General features: G+C 49.0%; 1 protein-coding gene across 2 annotated transcripts in view; it reads right to left on the bottom strand.

The window, feature by feature from the left end:
• Positions 1-10,625: 10,625 nt before the first annotated feature.
• Positions 10,626-18,442, bottom strand: part of RHEB (Ras homolog, mTORC1 binding) — a 43,689-nt gene continuing 35,872 nt past the window's right edge. The window contains exons 5-8 of one of the 2 annotated variants that reach the window (XM_072776924.1): positions 17,766-17,822; positions 17,605-17,652; positions 16,773-16,854; positions 10,626-11,163 (exon numbers count right to left, since the gene is read on the bottom strand). In XM_072776924.1, coding sequence (XP_072633025.1) covers positions 11,152-11,163; positions 16,773-16,854; positions 17,605-17,652; positions 17,766-17,822 — 199 coding nt within the window. In that variant the 3' untranslated portion in view covers positions 10,626-11,151. The remainder of the gene's footprint in view (positions 11,164-16,772; positions 16,855-17,604; positions 17,653-17,765; positions 17,823-18,442) is intronic. The other variant, XM_072776923.1, reaches the window with a different exon arrangement.

The following is an 18,442-nucleotide window of genomic DNA, read 5'->3' as shown; positions in this document are numbered from 1 at the left end:
TATGTAATCTGAGTCACTTGAAATGAGTAGCATGGCACCAATCTTGGGCAACCCAGACACTGATCAGTGGTGGTGGTCTGAAATAGCAGGAGACATGGCACAAACCACAAACACAGCTATGGGCTGGGGAGGGTACTAGGTGGGGGGCAGGGGCCTGCGTCCTGGCTTCGGGCCTGTGCTCCTTTCACATGGTCTTAGTCTTGATGGCGGTTGAGAACTGGGGAGGGCCAGCCCGGTCAGCTGGGGGCTGAGGCAGAACAGGAGGGAGGAGGGCAGGTTACGTGGGCACAGCCGGCTAATACCCGCGGGGTCCTGATTTCCATAGCAGCATCACTAGTAGGATGAGAAGTTTGTGGAGTTCACATCGGGAAAGGGGTTTGCCTTTGGATCAAAACTCTGCAGCAGGAGTTCCACCCTAGTGTGGGTAAAAGATGACCACTGGCCCTAGCTCTTCCTATTCAAATCCAGGGGGGTCTAGCAGAGGGCAGAGGGTAAATTTGGGCAGGATATCTCTCTCTTTTTAAAAATTTTATTATTTATTCATGACAGAGAGAGAGAGAGAGGCAGAGACACAGGCAGAGGGAGAAGCAGACTCCATGCAGGGAGCCTCATGTGGGACTCGATCCCAGGACCCCGGGATCACGACCTGAACCAAATGCAGATGCTCAACCACTGAGCCACCCAGGTGCCCCTGGGCTGGACACCTCTCTGAAACCCCACATGAGCCCACCAGCCGGGTGAGTGGGGTGACCAGGGGCACACTCAGCCATCTCTGTCCCCTCCCTCCTTCCTTGAGATGGTTGACATGGAGAATCCAGGGCAGAGCGGCACCCAAGGGTGTTCCCGCCCTTTCCGAGGCAGCCCTGCTTTCAGATCTCCCTCCACCCCGAAGCCAGAAAAACCCAGAAGGCACCGCGAGTGGCCGTGGGGCACTATCCTGCACTGTGGCGGGCGGCCCAGGCACAGGGCGGACCTTGGACCCCATCCCCTGGCGGGTGCGTGGAGGGTCAGGAGATGGGGAAGAATCAGCGCCGAGACTTATGCCTCTCTCAGACTCTAGGGGGCAACAGCGAGAGCCCTGCCGGCGACTCCCGGCTCCCTCCCGCCGCAGCTCTCAACCACCCCCAAGGGCAGCAGCCACCAGGTGGGGGCGGGGCACCTGACGCACGGACATAGCACTTAAAATCCATCTATAACTTGTTCAGTCTTATTGGTGAGTGGCTGCACTCGCTACCTCTTAAAGGAAAATTGTGGGGTAAAACCGCCTTCACATAAAAAAAATTTTTTGGCTAAAAATTGGGAAATTTACTTTACTTTTCTTAGATTTTATATATTTCTTTGAGATAGAGAGAGAGTGGGATCCCTGGGTAGCTCAGCGGTTTAGCACCTGCTTTCGGCCCAGGGCATAATCCTGGAGTCCCAGGATGGGGTCCCACATTGGGTTCCCTGCATGGAGCCTGCTTCTCCCTCTGCCTGTGTCTCTGCCTCTCTCTCTCTCTCAATCTCTCTCTCTCTCCTCTCTCTCTCTCTCTGTGTGTGTGTGTCTCATGAAAAAATAAATAAAATCTTTAAAAAAAAGAGAGAAAGGAGAAAAAAGAGAGTGAGAGCACAGGCCAGGGGGCAGAGGGAGAAGGAGAAGCAGGCTCCCCACTGAGCAGGAGCTCAATCCCAGGACCCAGGGATCATGACCTGAGCCAAGGGAGATGCTTAACCCACTGAGATGCTTAACCCACTGAATTTCTGGGGAAATTTACATTCTTTAATCCAACTCGAGAAACATGAGTAATTGGGAACAACCAATTCAGTTCAAATGCTTCTTCATTTTGCAGATGGGAAAACAAAGGTGGATCCAGAAATGTGGATGATTCCCCCTGGAAGCAGAGCAAGGGTGAGAATGTGGGTTCTCGGGCATCAGGGAACAATCCTGATTTACTCCAGAGGCTCCCTCCTGAGGGGTGGTATAACCCAGCCAGCGTGGCCTCCAGCCCAAGGTCATCAGCAGCACCTTGCACTTGTCAGAAATGCAAATTCTAGAGCTCTACCCCAGACTGACAGAATCCGAATCCCCACTAAGACACACACCCCCCCCCCCCCCCGCCCCCCAGACCCTTATGGCCTGGTTGCACGGCCATTCACACGTTCATGCGTTCATGTGCATGTGAATCACCTGGGCAGCACAGTCTACTCTTAGAAAATGGGTCTCAGGGGTTTGCTAGATGATTCCTGTCAGGTGCGATCCACTGATGTTTGTGTCCCCCTACAAGCACATGTTGAAAGCTGACCTACAAGGTGACGGTACTGGGAGGTGCCTGGCTCATGAGGGTGGAGCTGTGATGAATGGGACCAGAGTGCCCTTAGGAGAGAGCTCCCTGGCTCTTCCACCAGGTCACAGCAAGAAGACGGCCATCTACGAAGTGGGAAGCGCCTCTCACCAGACACCAAATCTGCATGCTCCTTGGTCTGCAACGTCCAGCCTTCGGATGGTGAGAAATAATATGTTGCTCCAATCCTGCTGGTCATCGTGGCCCACACGGACTAGGCGGCAGGTTCCAACTCCGACCTTCAGTTTCCTCTTTTGCAAACTCTTTTTTTAATTTTTTAATTTATCTACGATAGTCTCACACACACACACACACACACACACACACACACACACACACACACAGAGGCAGAGAGAGGCAGAGGGAGAAGCAGGCTTCATGCACCGGGAGCCCGACGTGGGATTCGATCCCGGGTCTCCAGGATCGCTCCCTGGGCCAAAGGCAGGCACCAAACCGCTGCGCCACCCAGGGATCCCCTCTTTTGCAAACTCTTTGCAAACAACAGACAGTTAGCCTCTCACAGTCCCAGAGGCCAGAAGGCCAAAATCCAGATGTGGACAGCCTCGGTTCCTCCTTGGAGGCTCCGGTGTGCCTCGGCTTGTGGCCGCTCCTGTCCCTTCTCTGCCTCTACCACCATGTGGCCTTTCTGCGTGGCCTGGTTCTCTGCATCCAAATTTCCTCTTATAGGGACACCAACCACTGGATTAGGAGCCACCTTACTCCAGTACGACCTCCCTTAACTTGATGACGTCAAGTTGGGACGTTATTTTAAAGAAAAGAATGGGGACGACTGTATTTCCGTTCCCAGGTACCCAGGATTGAGACTTGCATATGGCTTTTTGGAGGACACAGTTCCACCTAGAGCAGCCCGAGTCCCCGGGAGACTGGGCGTTTGGTCACCTACCCCTACACTCTGAGATCCTGCCAGCAGGGGTCTCCTGTCTGTGCAACCCCTCCTACTCCTAGGTATCATGGCCTAAGTCAGTGGTTCTCAAAATGTGGTCCTTGAACCACCAGCAGCCACCCCGGATACTCGTTAGAAGTGGGGGTGTCCCGGGCTCCAGTTGGGTCCTCACAATCAGAAACTCTGGGGTGAGGCCCCCCGGTGTTTTAGTCAGCCCCTCACGTGCCTCTGAGGCAGGCCTGAGTTTGAGAACCACAGGCCGGAGGGGGAGCCGCCTCCCCAAGTCTTCGCAGGGGAGCCGGTGGCGGACTTCAGACTGCTCTGAACATTTTGCAACTTCACGTCATGCTCCGGTTACAGGCACAGAAAAGGTTGTGCCTCAGAAGGATTTCTGTTATGGGATCATAAAAATCCACACGTCAGAGCTGCGGAATGTAACCTTTCCAGCTGTTCCAGCTGTCAGCGCCAGGCCGGCCCTCATCGGTGGCGGCCTTTTAGGGTAAAGTTCAGACATGACAACTTCACAGCCATGCCACATACGAAAGCCAGAGATTGCGGGGTTGGTTTACTTGGATTCTCTGCTAATCTGGGCTGATGGGGGCTGGGAGAGGGAATAAAATGATCAAGCCAAACACTAGGAGGCCAGTAAATCGCGCAGGACGCTCTCCCTGGGGGAGCAGGCAGCCGGGCCGGTCGTTTTGTTTTCGTGCTGTATCTGGTGGCACAACTCTGCCCGGGCCATTCTCGGGCAGCAGGAAGAACTGGGTGAAAGGTCCTGATTGCTGAGGCCCTGATGTTTCCAGAATCCTCTGCTATTTCCTGAGAAACCTCATGCCTTAGAGATGTATGCCAAGGCCTCTTCCTGGGCCGTAAGAGTGTGGAAGCTGGAGGGGCCTTTGGAGCCTGTCTAGGGCATGTGATCTGCTCCTTGGAGGCTCCACGGAGGTGTCCACTCAGAATCTCAGGGAGCAAGGTGTCTCCGCGGACTGGGGCACTGTCCCCGGCACCACGACAGGGTCTGACAGAGACTGAGCTCTGTGGGTCCAGACAGTAACCTTCAGTGGCACACCTCCATTTCCTTTATGCACATGGATGTGGATGGATGTGTTCTTTTTCTTTAAAAAAAAAAAGATAAAAAAAAAGATTTTATTTATTTATTCATGAGAGACACACACAGAGAGAGAGAGGAAGAAGCACAGGCAGAGGGAGAAGCAGGCTCCATACAGGGAGCCCGACGCGGAACTCGATCCCGGGTCTCTAGGATCACACCCTGGGCCGAAGGTGGCGCTAAACCGCTGAGCCACTCAGGCTGCCCCCCAAAAAAGATTTTTTAAATTTATTTATTTGACAGAGAGAGAGAGAGAGCTTGAGCACAAGCAGGAGGAGCTGCAGGCAGGGGGAGAGGGAGAAGCAGGCTCCCGCTGAGCAGGGGGCCTGACATGGGGCTCGATCCCAGGACCCCAGGATCATGACCTGAGCCGAAGGTAGATGCTTCACTGACTGAGCCACCGATGGATTTATTCTTGGCACCTGGGATCAGCTGGAATGGAATCGTTTTTTTGAACTTGGTTCGGCTTACCTGTCAAGCTAACTGGTGATTCTCCATCTTGCCTTCCTAGGTGTGCGACCCTGCAGGAATTCCCGGTGCTGCTGGTGACACGTGGTGGAAACTTCCAGAGCTTTGGACACGGCGGGATGCTGGCAGCAGGTAAAGGCCCGGAGCTGGCACGGAGGGCAGCTCACGATCCTCAGGATGGTGACTCTGCATCTGTCAGGGCTTTGGGGACAGCCAGGGTTTTCATAGTTGTGGCATGACAACTGTCCCTGGCAAAGGGAAACATTATGGATAAAGGAATCAAGACCAGAGTGTAAGGGAGTTGCCCAAAGACACACAGTAGCTGCTAAGTTGGGACCAGAATGCTCGGTTCTGAGTCTTAGTGTGCTGCTCCATTTACCTGGGGTTCCCGGTGGGTATTGGGGTGCAAACTGATGGGCTAATTGTTGGGGCCATCTCAGGGCCTCAGGGCCTCCCTCTGGATACAGGGATGCTAAGTCCACTCTCCACTTGTCAGCTGTTACCTAGAGCAGACCTCCCACCCCCACCCCCCCACCCCCCAGCAAATCAAAGGGACAGAAAAGATAATAAGGTCAGTAACATGGAAGTTCTGCTTAATGTAAACTTTTCTGCTAAATGTAACACTGCCTGTGGGGGGCGGGGAGCAGATAGGGAATGGTTCTGGAATCTCCTGAGGAATGCTTTGGAAGGCCTCCTGGTTTCCCGCTGGTACAGCCTTCAGGCAGCCCCTATTACTATGCACAACAGTGTCGGTCCACTGGAGTCACCAGGGCAGCCGGAGGCCCGGGGCAGGCACGCAGGCCTGGGGCGCTGCCCGCAGTACCCGTGGGGCTCGGGCTGGGGAGCACCGCACACTTCCCAGCAGCCCGGGGTGCTTTCCCGGAGTCCAGGCCTCTCCGAGAATTGTTAAAGCTTGCTTCCATCTACACCATAACCTAAGAGGCAGCGGCACATTCTGGGTCATCTCAATGACTTCCCGATGGCCAGGTTCTGCTGCCTTCTGAGTCCGAGGCTGTTTGCACTGACCGTGGCTGAGGCACCATCCTTCTTTGTGATGAGCCCATGACGGGTGGGCTCGGGAAGCGAGTAAAGGCTGTCCCGTGCCCTGTGTGGACGGTGGGCATCTCAACCACACCGCAGCAGACGGCTGTCTGGAAGGGGGCCCCACAGAAGGGCTCATCTACTCATCCGTTCCACTGGCGAGGATCCTTGTGGGGCCGTCACTGGGAACCCTGCTCCAAGGACCTCTCAGAACCCAGTGAGAGCACTGGTAAAAACTGTCCCCCCAAAAATAGACTTCTCCAGAACTCTGGAAATGAACTAAAGGCTTGTAACAACCCGGTAGTGTTCATTTAAGAAAAGCGACTGATTCTCGGCACAAGTGAGCCTTGTGACATTGTCACTTGCCCCCTTGCCAGGCCTCCCCCCCCCCCCCCCCCCGCAAACTCCATGGTGCCTTGAAAACCAGCGGCTGCAATTGAGAGAAACCAGCACTGGAGCAGCCCCCGCAGGGTCAAGATGGGGTTGGAGCTCTTTCAAAGCCCTACTTTCAGAAAACTAATCTGTCATATCCAGCAGTTTTCTGGAAGACCCCACCTGCAAGGCTTGTCTTTGACCTGACGGCTTTTTCTCAGGTGTCTGTCAAAAACAATCGGCAGCCATTTATTTGACATTGGAGTGAACAGCAGGCTAACAAAAAAGCCTTAAAAAAAAAGAAAGAAGAAAAAGAAAGAAAGAAAGAAAGAAAGAAAGAAGAAAGAAAGAAAGAAAGAAAGAAAGAAAGAAAGAAAGAAAGAAAGAAAGAAAGAAAGAAAAGAGAAAATGTTGGAAAGGGAGGTGTCCAAGAGGGCTCTGAAAAGGCAGCAGCATGCTCCTGGGAGCCCAGAGGAGCACACACACTGGCCTGTGCCTGCTCATGAAAACCCTCAACCTGAAAAGGGCGGAAGGAGAAAGACTCTCCACCTAGAACTCTACACTCAGCAAGGCCTTCCTGGAAAGATGATCCACAGAACCCCCAGAGGATTCATGGCTGGCAGGCCTGCTCACAAGAAACACTGCAGGGAGTCTCAGGCTGGAACAAAGGTCACTGGATAACCACAGAGCATAAGGAAATGTTGCTACACGGGTGAGTACACAAGACAGGACAGATAAATATATTTTTTGGTAGTTTTTTCTATTTTATTATTATCATTTTTTAAGATTTTATTTATTCATGAGAGACACAGAGGGAGGCAGAGACACAGGCAGAGGGAGAAGCAGGCTCTACGCAGGGAGCCCGACGTGGGACTCGATCCCAGGATCCAGGGATCACGCCCTGAGCCGAAGGCAGACGCTCAGCCACTGAGCCAGCCAGGCGCCCCTCTCCTATTTGATTTAAAATATGCCTTCATAAAGGAATAACAAATCCGTTCATTTTATACAACAGAGAGATAGAACGAGCAGGGGAAGGGCAGAGGGAGAAGACGTAGACTCCCCACTAAGCAGGGAGCCCAATGCAGGGCTGGATCCCAGGACTCTGAGATCATGACCTGTGCTGAAGGCAGATGCTTCACTGACTGAGCCACCCAGGAACCCCAGGACCCAAGTTTCTATACACTATGGGAATTGGCATTAATCTAAACTAGATTGTTAGGAATTAAGATGTTAATTCTAATTCCTGAGGCAATCAGTAAGAAAATAATATATATATATATAACAGAAACGACAAAGTTACCTGGTGCCCTGGGAAATCTCTTTCAGCAGGCCCTATGCTTGGGCAGGGCTGGGGCTTCAAGGCGCTGGGACAGATCTAGGGGCAGATCCACCACTGCCTCCGTGCAGGCAGATTTAGTCTGCGAACATGTAGTGTGCACAAAGACCCGCAGTGATGGATCATGACATGTGCTGTACTGTGTGATAAAGACTCACGTGCAGGCCTGGGGGGTGGGAAGTCTGGGGAAGGGCATTCTGGGCCGAGGAAGACAAACACAGAGGTCTTGAGGGAGAATTTTCTGTCCGGGAATCACCAAGGGCAGAGTGACCAGAGCACAGCCTTGTTGAGTTAAGCACCAGCTCGACAGTGCTAGGCTTCAAGTGTTGGAAGTTTGGATTTTGGCACGATTATTAAAGCCCACAGAGGTCAGGGAGGGAGCTGTGAGCTCTGAAGCCTTCAGGAACGTGGTAGTAAAAGCTGTGACTGGAGAAACCAAGGAAGTGGGTGCAGGCAGCATAAGGGCCCACTGAGGTGGGGCAGAGAAGGAAACAGCAAAGGAGATTCATGCCCATGGTGCGCTGGAGAGGACCCAGGAGTTCACAGAAGCAGGGAGAGGGCTTGCGGAGAAGTCGCAATGCTGTGTGCAATGCTGCTGAAAAGTCAATAAAGAAACCAGAAGCACTCACCAGGTGTGGTGACAGGAAGATGATGAATAGTTTGGGCAAGAGCGCTGTGCCGTCAGTGGGAGACATGGGGGTTTAGAGAGGGTAAGTGGCTGGACGATCTACTTTGAGCAAAATTCCATCACTTTAATTTGAATTTGTAACATCATTTTGTCATTTGTATTTATTGTGAACTGCAGAATACTCTCAAAAAAATTTTATTTAGAGAGAGAGAGCATGTTCAAGAGCAAGTGGACGGGGGCAAAGCTGGAGGGAGAGAATCTCAAGCCAACTCCCTGCTGAGTGTGGATTCCAACTCAGGGCTTGATCTCCTGATCCTGAGATCATGACCTGAGCCAAAACCAAGAGTTGGACACTTAACTCACTGAGCCACCCAAGAGCCCCTACAAAATAGTTTTGAATACGTACCTAGTTTTATATGTGCACGTACTGTACTTCAATGAATCTAAGACCACAGTATGTACCACTAAGAAAAACATCCTTTTACAACATGATGCTTTTTCAGGGATCATTAACACTCACTCTTGATTTCAGAAATGTTAAAACATTAAAAAAAAAAAAAAAAAAAAGGGCCTTTGGGCGCCTGGGTGGCTCAGCCAGTTGAGGGTCTACCTTCAGCTCAGGTCATGATCCCAGGTTTCTGGGATTGGGCCCATCAGGCTCCCTGCTCAGCGGGGGGTCTGCTTCACCCTCTCTCTCTGCCACTCCCCAACACTTGTGTGTCTCTGTCAAATAAATAAATAAACAAAATCTTTAAAAAAAAAAAAGGCCCAGAAGTGAGTGATTGTACATAGTATTAAAGTAACAAAAAATGTAGTCAAATCTAGAAGTTGCCAGAATTTCTTCACAAGCTCAGGTATCACATTAGCAGGGGTGTGGCCACTGATATTAACCAGATGCTAACACCTTTGAGATGGTTTCCTCATCTATAGATAGTACAGCACCTCCTTCACAGGGGATGAGAACCAAACGAGAACATCAACACACAGTAGGTACTACCACCACCTCCTACCCTCACCTCAAGGGAAGGAGCTCCGGATCACTGGTCTCGAGCTGCCATACCACACTGTGAACTCCCAGCATGCCCCGTCCGTCCAGTAAGTCAATCAACTGTCCGTGGACGGGATCAATGTGCTGGGGAGTAGGCCCTGGCCTGGCCCTGCCTCAACTCCAAGGCTCAAGGTTGGACGCAAGCTCTACAAGGGTGCAGATTTCCCTGCTGTGTTCACGACACAGAACAGTCCCACTGTCACTTAAAGAAATACATAAAATCTTTAAAAGGTGGGGGCACCTGGGTGGTTCAGTGGGTTAAGTGTCTGCCTTCAAGCTCAGGTCATGATCTCAGGATCCTGGGATCGTCGGGCTCCCTGCTCTGCTCTGTGCTCTCTTTCTCAAATAAGTAAAATCTTAAAAAAAAAAAACAATCCAGTCTCACTATATGTTAACTGACACTTAAATAAAAACTTGGGGAAAAAAGAAAAACAGGAAACAACTGAGTGCCGAGGTGCACCACGGAAGGGAGCCAGACAGGGCCCAGTCCTCAAAGGCTCGCTTGGTGAGTGCTGAACTCGCTTCCCACACAAACATGCTGCTCAGAGTTCCCACTTACACAGAAAGTCCTTTTCAGATGACAAAGGCTGACTGGATGAAGTGGATCCAGAGTTAACACAGTCCCGCACACTGAGTGTCCGCATAGAACACAAGGCCTAAGAATAAACCTTGTTAATAAGTAACAATACTGTGTCGCCAAAACACTTTTGAGTACTTGAAAGAATGTATTTGATTAATAAAGTCGATGATAACGTTTGCTTCTCTGTTGGAACTGGCTCTGCATCGTAGCTGGGAGGACACCTTTCAACCTCAAGTGGGGCTTAAGAGAGGACATGGAGGCCACTGTGCAAATAAACCCCCCTTCCTCCTTCTGGCTGGTCCTGGGGGGGCAGGAGGGTGCGGTCAGAGTCTGAGGGAAGATCTTGGAGCCCCCCCACCCCCCAGCTTACTGGCAACATTCCTCACCCCCGAAGTGAGTCGGTGTTGTGGGATCTGAATCAGATCCTGTCTGCGGTAGACGTGAAGCGAGACACAGGAGAAAATAGGAAGTGACTCTTAACCTCTCCTTGTCCCCATGTAGCCTATGGGTCAGCAGGAGGGTAAGGCGACAGCTCTGCTCAGTGCCGTCAAGCACGGCACGAAGCCCTCCGCCCAGGGTGGAGGGGAGAACAGTCACCACTGGGACTATAACGCTCCTCCCAGGTCCTCCCAGGCCCCCCAGCTGGGGCCCATCGAGAAGCACCCTGGTCCGGTGTTCTTCCCAACCTTCCACGGCCCTGCCGTCCAGGGGCCCCCCAGGTGCCCGAATCCGCCTCCAGAATGAGCCCTCCCCCAGGCAAAGGGATTCCCTCAGGAGGACAAGGTTCTCTTCTTTGAAAGGCATGCTAAGCACAAGGGGTTAAGGTTTGCAGCTATTTTATTTACAAGTATACATTTAACACAATGAAATAAACACTGATATATCGAAGCCTAGTTAATAGTAGTGTAACAATTATGTATGTATCATTTTGATGATTACATGATTTTAAACAACTACACTGAAAAATTAATGCCGATAAAATTCTTGGTCATAATATTATTAAGAAATACAATATATAAATTGAAAATATGATTGCTTAAAATTTGAAAATGGAAGTGAACTCATTTGGACAGAGTCAGAGTTTAACATAATCTGAAGGGGGGTGGGGCAGGAAAAAGCTCTGACCCAAATGAAATCTTTCAGGTTAACAGAAGGAAAAAGAAGCTGAGTTTATCTTAAAGGATAACGGGCAGTCTGCTTCTTCAGGCTGGACCGACTCCCGTGTCCTCAGGTTCTGCAGGAGGATTACATCACCGAGCAGGAAGACTTTCCTTGTGAAGCGGCCCCATCGATTTTTTCTGCCTCCAAAATTATCCTTCTAAAAACATCAACAGCCGTCTGAAAATCAAAGAGAAAACTAGACACATGGGTTGTACAGCGGAACCCCGGGGGATACTTTTCCTGCTGGCAGGGCTGGGGAAGGCCCGCTGCCCACCGTCCCCCTACAGGTGGAGGTGCAGGGGTGAGGCTCCAGAATGGCAGGAGCCCTGGACTCCCTCCTGGCCCCACCTCACACCCCAACCCGACTCGAGAACTAATAACCTCACATCACACATTTCCGACCTGTTTTCACCACCGGGCACAGTGGCAGCCCAGGGAGTCCTCCCCTGCCCCGCCACGGTGCCCCTGGAGTTTCAGAGCCCAGTCCAAGCACCCCTCACTCCCATGGTGACACAACTTTCCCTGAAGCCCCTTCCCGAGGCGGGGGCTGTGGGGGGCGGTCTGCTTCCCCCCTGCACACCCTGGAACCATGGGATCTGTAGCAGGTCAGGGCTCTTTCTGCTCCTCACTAGCCCCTCCACACCTCTGCCTCCCACTCCCTTAAAACTCTCCTGCAGTCGTGCAATGAGAGAAGCCACCTTTAAGCCACACATGAGGCCCAAGTCGTGTCCCCTCTTCCTCCTGGATCAGTGTCACAGTCTCCAGCATCACACTTAGCCCCGACCTCCTCTTCAATGACCGGTCTTTCTCAACCACAGGCCCTCAGCCTGTGGGCAAGCCCACGAGCCCCTCACGGAGTCAGGTAGTATTTGGGGCAGGGAATCCTCTCTTAGGCTGAACACCCTGATTGAGAGTCAAAAAAATGTCCCTGCTCCCAAAAGCTTTGAGGGGCAGCACCTGGATCTTGTCAGTTCCCACAGCCACTTCTCCATCACCCAATGTCAAGGATCCACCATAATCCATCTTCCTCCTCTCCCTTCTCATTCCCCCCACCCACCACTTTGATACCCCAAACTCCACAATTCTCAGCTCCACAGCGAACAGCTTCCTTGGTCTGAGGACACTTCTCCTCACTGTCCTCCCTGACAGGCCTGACCCCAAGGCCCACGACCGCTGTCACTATACTTTAGCTCCCTTCTCTATTGGCCATCTGCCTGCTTGGCACCTGCAGCCACAGAGCCAGTGTGGCTCAGCTCACTTGACCTCTGAGCCCTTGGCTCCAGAGGGGACCCTCGGCACCACCCACCTGCACTTCCCTGGTCTAGTCACTCCCCAGATGGAGGTTTCATGCCTTGCCTTTCTCCCAGAATTTCTAAAGCCTCTGCCCCATTCTCACATTCAGCTGGTAACTGTTTTCCAGTTCGCTGGGGAAACACACAGCATTCATAAAAGGACTCTACATACACCATCCTCCACGCTAACCCCCTTCAGTCTGGGCTCACTGGCTCTGGCTCCTTCTCTAATGCCATGGACAAGGCACCCCTAATTTAACTACATCCAGCCCCAGGTCCCACCCCTCTTGTCTAATCAAAGCCACTGGCTTCAGCAAGTTTTCCCCCTTTCCCATGATTATACAAGTAAGTTGTTTAGTTCACTGTACAAAAATGCACAGAAAAATGTTTGGAAAAACACATACCAAACTCTTGCCAAGAAAATACAGTGTGCCTGGAATCTGGCTTTCTAGATAAATCTCAGAATTCTCCTTAATTAATCCATGTGATATGACTCTGTCCGAGTATATTCTCTTTCATCACACTGTGAAAATACAGCTGCAGGCCTCCACAAGAAAGAAGCCACCAGAACTGCAAATACATCCCATAGTTCAATAATTGAGTGTAGGATTCTCACGGACTTGATCATTTTTTACTACTGAGCACTCTGTTAACAAAATCCCTTGAACTCTGCTTAGGTAAGTAATACAAATGATAAGTTATACTTGAAAAATCATCAATAAAAATTTGAGTTCACACAGACTGGTGAACACATGACTCAGATCACATGACTACTGGTGTGAGGTGTGTATGTGTGTCTTTACTACAAAAATTCTTTCCCTACTCTACGAACGGTAGCAAGCATTCTGGCACCTCTAAGGTAAGGGATTTGAATTACTTAGTTTCTCCCCTTTGGGTTGGGGGAGACTCACCAGGCTTAGGGTTTCCTGATTCCCTTCAGTACATTCCAAGGCCATGTGGGCAGGAGTAGAAGACATGCGGCAGAGTGAGGACGATCTAGACACACCTCTGAGATAACTGAGCAGGCTGTCAGTGTCCCAAGGACTGCGTGTCGCTGCTCTATTTATCTGATTTGGGTACAAGGATCTTCTCGTTGTAAAGGATTCACTTCCTGTCTAAAGAAGTACCTACTGATCTGAGAGCCAAACAGATGAGTAGATCACCTCATCTATGAGATTCTCTGGCTTGAGATGTGGGAGGTGGCCATACAGGACCCTTGCCTTCTTTGACATGTTTGGCTAATATCAGATCAATATGCTAAATATATCAAAACCAAAAAGAATCACAGTAGCTGGAATCCTTGAACTCTGAGCCCTCAGCATGATTCATGTTTTATTTGGGTTTTCAGAAAAAACCATGCCACCTTCTAGAGGAAGCACCAAGATGAAAGACTAAACCTACCCAGAACCACATCACAAACCAGAAGCTACAGTGGAGTACGGCATAAGCCAGGCAGTGGAGGCCTGTATCTTGAAACGACACGGTAGTGTAATCACACACCTTTGGCAAACCATCATAGGTCATTGCCAAAAAGATACATTAACCTGAGAAGGTGGCCTTCCTAGGCAATGCCTCCTAATCCCACCGGAGGAGGGCCTACAAGCTGTCAGTGCATTTGGGGCTGCTGACAGGAAGATGCGGAGCTGCCAAACACAGAACAGTGGCGCGCGCTCTGTGCAAGGGTCACACGAACAGTGACACAACTCTGCTGCCGCTGACTATTTAAGGACTGCATCCGATAAAATTACTGCATCAGGACCCCCAGAGTTTCACCAGTGAGATAGTGAAGTCAGCAAAATAATCAAGATGGCTGGGGCCATTTAACTATACTCCTCCACCTCGAAAAATATTTTTAGGGATCCCTGGGTGGCTCAGCAGTTTAGAGCCTGCCTTTGGCCCAGGGTGTGATCCTGGAGTCCTGGGATCGAGTCCCACATCAGGCTCCCTGCACGGAGCCTGCTTCTCCCTCTGCCTGTAAAGACAGCCTCTCTTTCTCTGTTTCTCTCATGAATAAATAAATAAAATCTTAAAAAAAAAAAAAGAAAAAAAAAAGGAAAAAAAATATTTTTAAAAATGAAGTGTAACTGCCATGTAACATTGTATTAGCTTCAGTGTACAATGTAACAATTGGTATTTGTGTATACTGAGAAATGAGCACCAAGGTAAGTCCAGTTCATATCCACTGCCACAAGGTTACAATTCTTTTTTTCTCCTGGTGAGAACTTCCATGATCTACTCTCTCAACAACTTTCAAATACAAACAAAACCTACACGGTATTGTGTATTACATCCCAGGACTTGCTGATCTTCTAAGTGGAAGTTGTATCTTCTGACCACCTTCAGATCTTTATTATGCAAAATTCCAAGCACATACAAAAATGGAAGGAACTGTACAATAATCATGTAGTGCCACTATCTACAGTCAACAAATGTGAACCTCTCTGCTGTATCTGCTTGCCTTCTCCCGGTCCATTCACCCATCTACCCCCATTTGAAAGTAAGTCACAGATATTATGAAACTTGACCCCTAAATACTTTGGTCTGCATTTCCTAAGAATACAGATATTTTCCTCATGATTCCAATATTATCACTTCCTCAAAGGAAATTAACATTTTACTAATATATGCAGAACATAATAAAATCTCTCCAATAGACCAAAAATGTCTTTTATACTAGGGTTTTCAGAACCAGATTCCAATCAAAGTTAACACACAGACTGTAATCCAGTCTGTACCCTTCCCCAGAATGCTTTATTATGCTTCAGTCATGCACGAGGCCTTCCCTTCCCACCCACTGGAAAACATGGTGTAGAGAACAGCGCACCAAATAGAGGTTAGATATAAACTTCAGTCCTAGTTCTTATGCCACATAAACCGAGTGATCTTATATAAAACTCCTTTACTTCTCTCTTTGGATCTCAAACGCACTTTCAAAATGAGACAGTGCAACTGAATGATCTTAAGGACAGATTAGACACCCAATAAATGTTTGATTTAATTCCATTAGGAAATGAAGATATTTCTTACTCTCTCAACTCTTGGTATCTGAATTCTTACTACCTGAACTCAGAAGCTGAGCAGAGTCACACGAATCTCTTGTGACCTGGCGCACGGGAACCAATCACACAGATTTAATATTCCTCATTATTATTATTATGTTTAAAAGATTTTATTTTATTTTATTTACTCATGAGAGATACAGAGTGAGAGAGAGAGAGAGAGGCAGAGGGAGAAGCAGGCTCCATGCAGGGAGCCCAAAGTGGGACTCAATCCCGGGTCTCCAGGATCAGGCCCTGGGCTGTAGGTGGTGCTAAACCGCTGTGCCACCGGGGCTGCCCAATATTCCTCATTATTATCTGAACCCAGGGACAAAGGGATGTGACTGCCAAGGGGTACCTTGGTTGACTGAGAACCTGGCAGACAGGCATGCCCATAGCATCTGCCATGCAGGACATTATGGAGAACAGAGGTAAATGACATATCTTGGATTTTGGGATGAATTGAGGGGGATGAGAGGATGAGAGAAAAGGACCTTGAGAGCCAGGGGAAAAGTGGCTGAGGTGGGGAGAGTGGGCCTCAATCCTTACCCAGAAGGTACCAGTCACCCTGACTGAACAGTTTCCTCACACACTTGAATACCAGCTACTCTGATTTGAGGATCAAACAAGAGAATATGTGGAAAATACTTTAAAGACTGTAAAGCACTGCACGGATATAAGTGGTGAGTCAGAGAGAGGATAGCTGAGGCTGGAGGTGGCCTGAGGGGAGGGCACACTCGGCCAGTGCCCCCAGTGGGGAAGGCGGCGGGATGAGCACCAGTGTCGCCCGACCTCCATGTTGCTAAGGGCTTTGAGCCTGTTCTCTAGACAACAGGCAACCCACCGACAGTCCTAGCAGAGGGTAATGCCATCTGATGCGCAGCTTTAACGAGTTTAGTGGCAGTGCAGAAACAGGAGAGAGAAGACAGAGGCAGGAGGGGAGGCTGGCCATGTGAGGCCTCCACAGATAAAGCCAACAGCCTTCCCGGGCGGTGCTCTTGCAGGAACATCTGCAGGGCTGACGTGGGCACAGATGCCTGCAACATGGTTCTTAATAGTTTCAATGGTACAAACAATATATATATGGCATCCGTTTCATCCTACAGAGAAAAGGGGCTTTGGTGCCGGCACAGAACTATTGCCAAAGTGATGGAAGATCATTCTCCTTTCTTTTCTATGCCTGGACTTATTTCTGTGCCAGCCTTTAATACAAACAAAAATAATAATATACGTTCACAAAGCAGCATTTCCTTTACTCCCAACTTCTGTTTATCCTACAAATATTCCAGATCCCATTGTAAGCAGGATCTTGATGGCAACTCAAAGGCCAACTCTGAGATGGTGGAAGGAAGGACATAGGTGAGGTGGGACAGAAGGACACAGATGAGGTGGAGCAGGTGGGGCACGGCTGCCTAAGGGTACACAGGCCCAGAGCTGACGGAGGCAGCACAAGAGGAGTTCTACACAATACGTACCTGATTTTCTTTAGCAGAAGATTCCAAAAAAGCGGCGTTCCAAGACTCTGCTAACGCTTTCCCTTCTTCATAACTGATCACCCTAGAGGAAAAAGAAAATTCTAATTAAAGGACTGTACTCTCTTTTTAGGAAAACATCTGTAAATATTAGTGAACCAGGCTCCACTTTTATCATTTTTTTTCCTTGCAAAGCAGAGAAATGCTCTCTGCTCAATATTATCATCCAGCGTGGACCACAGAGGGGCACTTTAACAAGGGCTGGGTTGGGGAACGGGACAGATGTGTCCTTATGGCGTTACCCATGCTGCGGCAGGCCCTCAGCTCGGAGAACACAACTGTGCTTCCAGCACACTGTGACACAGACTGTTTCATAGTGTGGGGTGGGGGTTGTCAGCACCTGAGGACCAGACAGTTGTGAAGGGGCCCTCGGCCCAATGTTGCTGTGCATCCTCCTCTCCAGCCAGGACTCCACAGCAGCAAGGGCTTTGCTCCCGCTCAAGTATCTAATCCTCACCACGGGACTCAGAAACTGTTTGTTGAATATATGAGTGCCTCTGTGATCTCTTTAGGCCACTTTACACAAAGTGTCAGAAGATAATTTCCTACCACATTTGCTCCCTCTTTTCTAGAGGAAACACTTGTCAGGGTGGGTGAGGTTTTATATTGCAGTTTTGCTTCTGCTTGGGTACAACAATCACCACCACATTTCTGAACATAGACATGTTACATCTAAGAATAGTCTCACCATGAGAATAATTACAAAAGATACTGCAGTGCCTAGACCATTTCAGACTTGATTTTATAAATCAGTAATTATTCAGAAGTTACATACCTTTCCATATGTAGGTCTTTCTTATTCCCAACCAACATAATAGGTATTCTAGTAATGTAAGACAAAAAAGCCAAAGGTAACTAGTCAGTGCCAGATCTCATTGTTCAGAAGACACAAGTATAATGAGCATATCTAACAAAAGAGAAACTATTACTACTTACTGCACTTTCCCCACCATGTCCAACAATTTGCCATGAATAACTTTAATCACTTCAAAACTGTAAAAGAGAAGCATGAAATCAGACATCCATCTTAGTGTTGGTGTTTTTAAATGTTTGTTACATAATGTTTCTCGTGGGAAAACTACATAATGTCACTGGCTTACCATTTTAATATAAAATAAACTGAAAAAAAAACTGAACACAAAGAATTCCTTAATTTTTTCCTACAAATCATTTTTCACATGTGTATGTATCTGACACTGAGTAAACCTTACCAAGACTATTCAAAATGAAATAGGTGCAATATTAAATGGGAAAGTCTAACACTTGGCTGACAAACCATATAAACACAAATTTTAATCTCTGAATAGACATTTGTAGAATGTTCTTTACCTAGAGGGCCCTAGCAGTCAGCCCGTGTTCCATATTAATATGATGAAAAACACACAAAAAGCAAATCAATTTATGTAATTCCCATTTCCATTAGCAGAAAAGCTCAGATCATGTCAAATCACTATTTATCTAGGCAGTTGGAGGTAAGAAATAGAGTTTTTACTCAATCAGTGTAAGAGAGCATCTACTGGGATATCTTTTTTCCCTTAACAACCTGTTTGCTCCATAAGACAACATAATGAAAAACATTTAGCTTGGTAAGTCAGATTGTTACTATAACCAAT

This window comes from Canis lupus, chromosome 15 (assembly GCF_048164855.1).
Source record: "Canis lupus baileyi chromosome 15, mCanLup2.hap1, whole genome shotgun sequence".
Lineage (NCBI taxonomy): Eukaryota > Metazoa > Chordata > Mammalia > Carnivora > Canidae > Canis > Canis lupus.
This window is presented reverse-complemented; position numbering and strand designations above follow the sequence as displayed.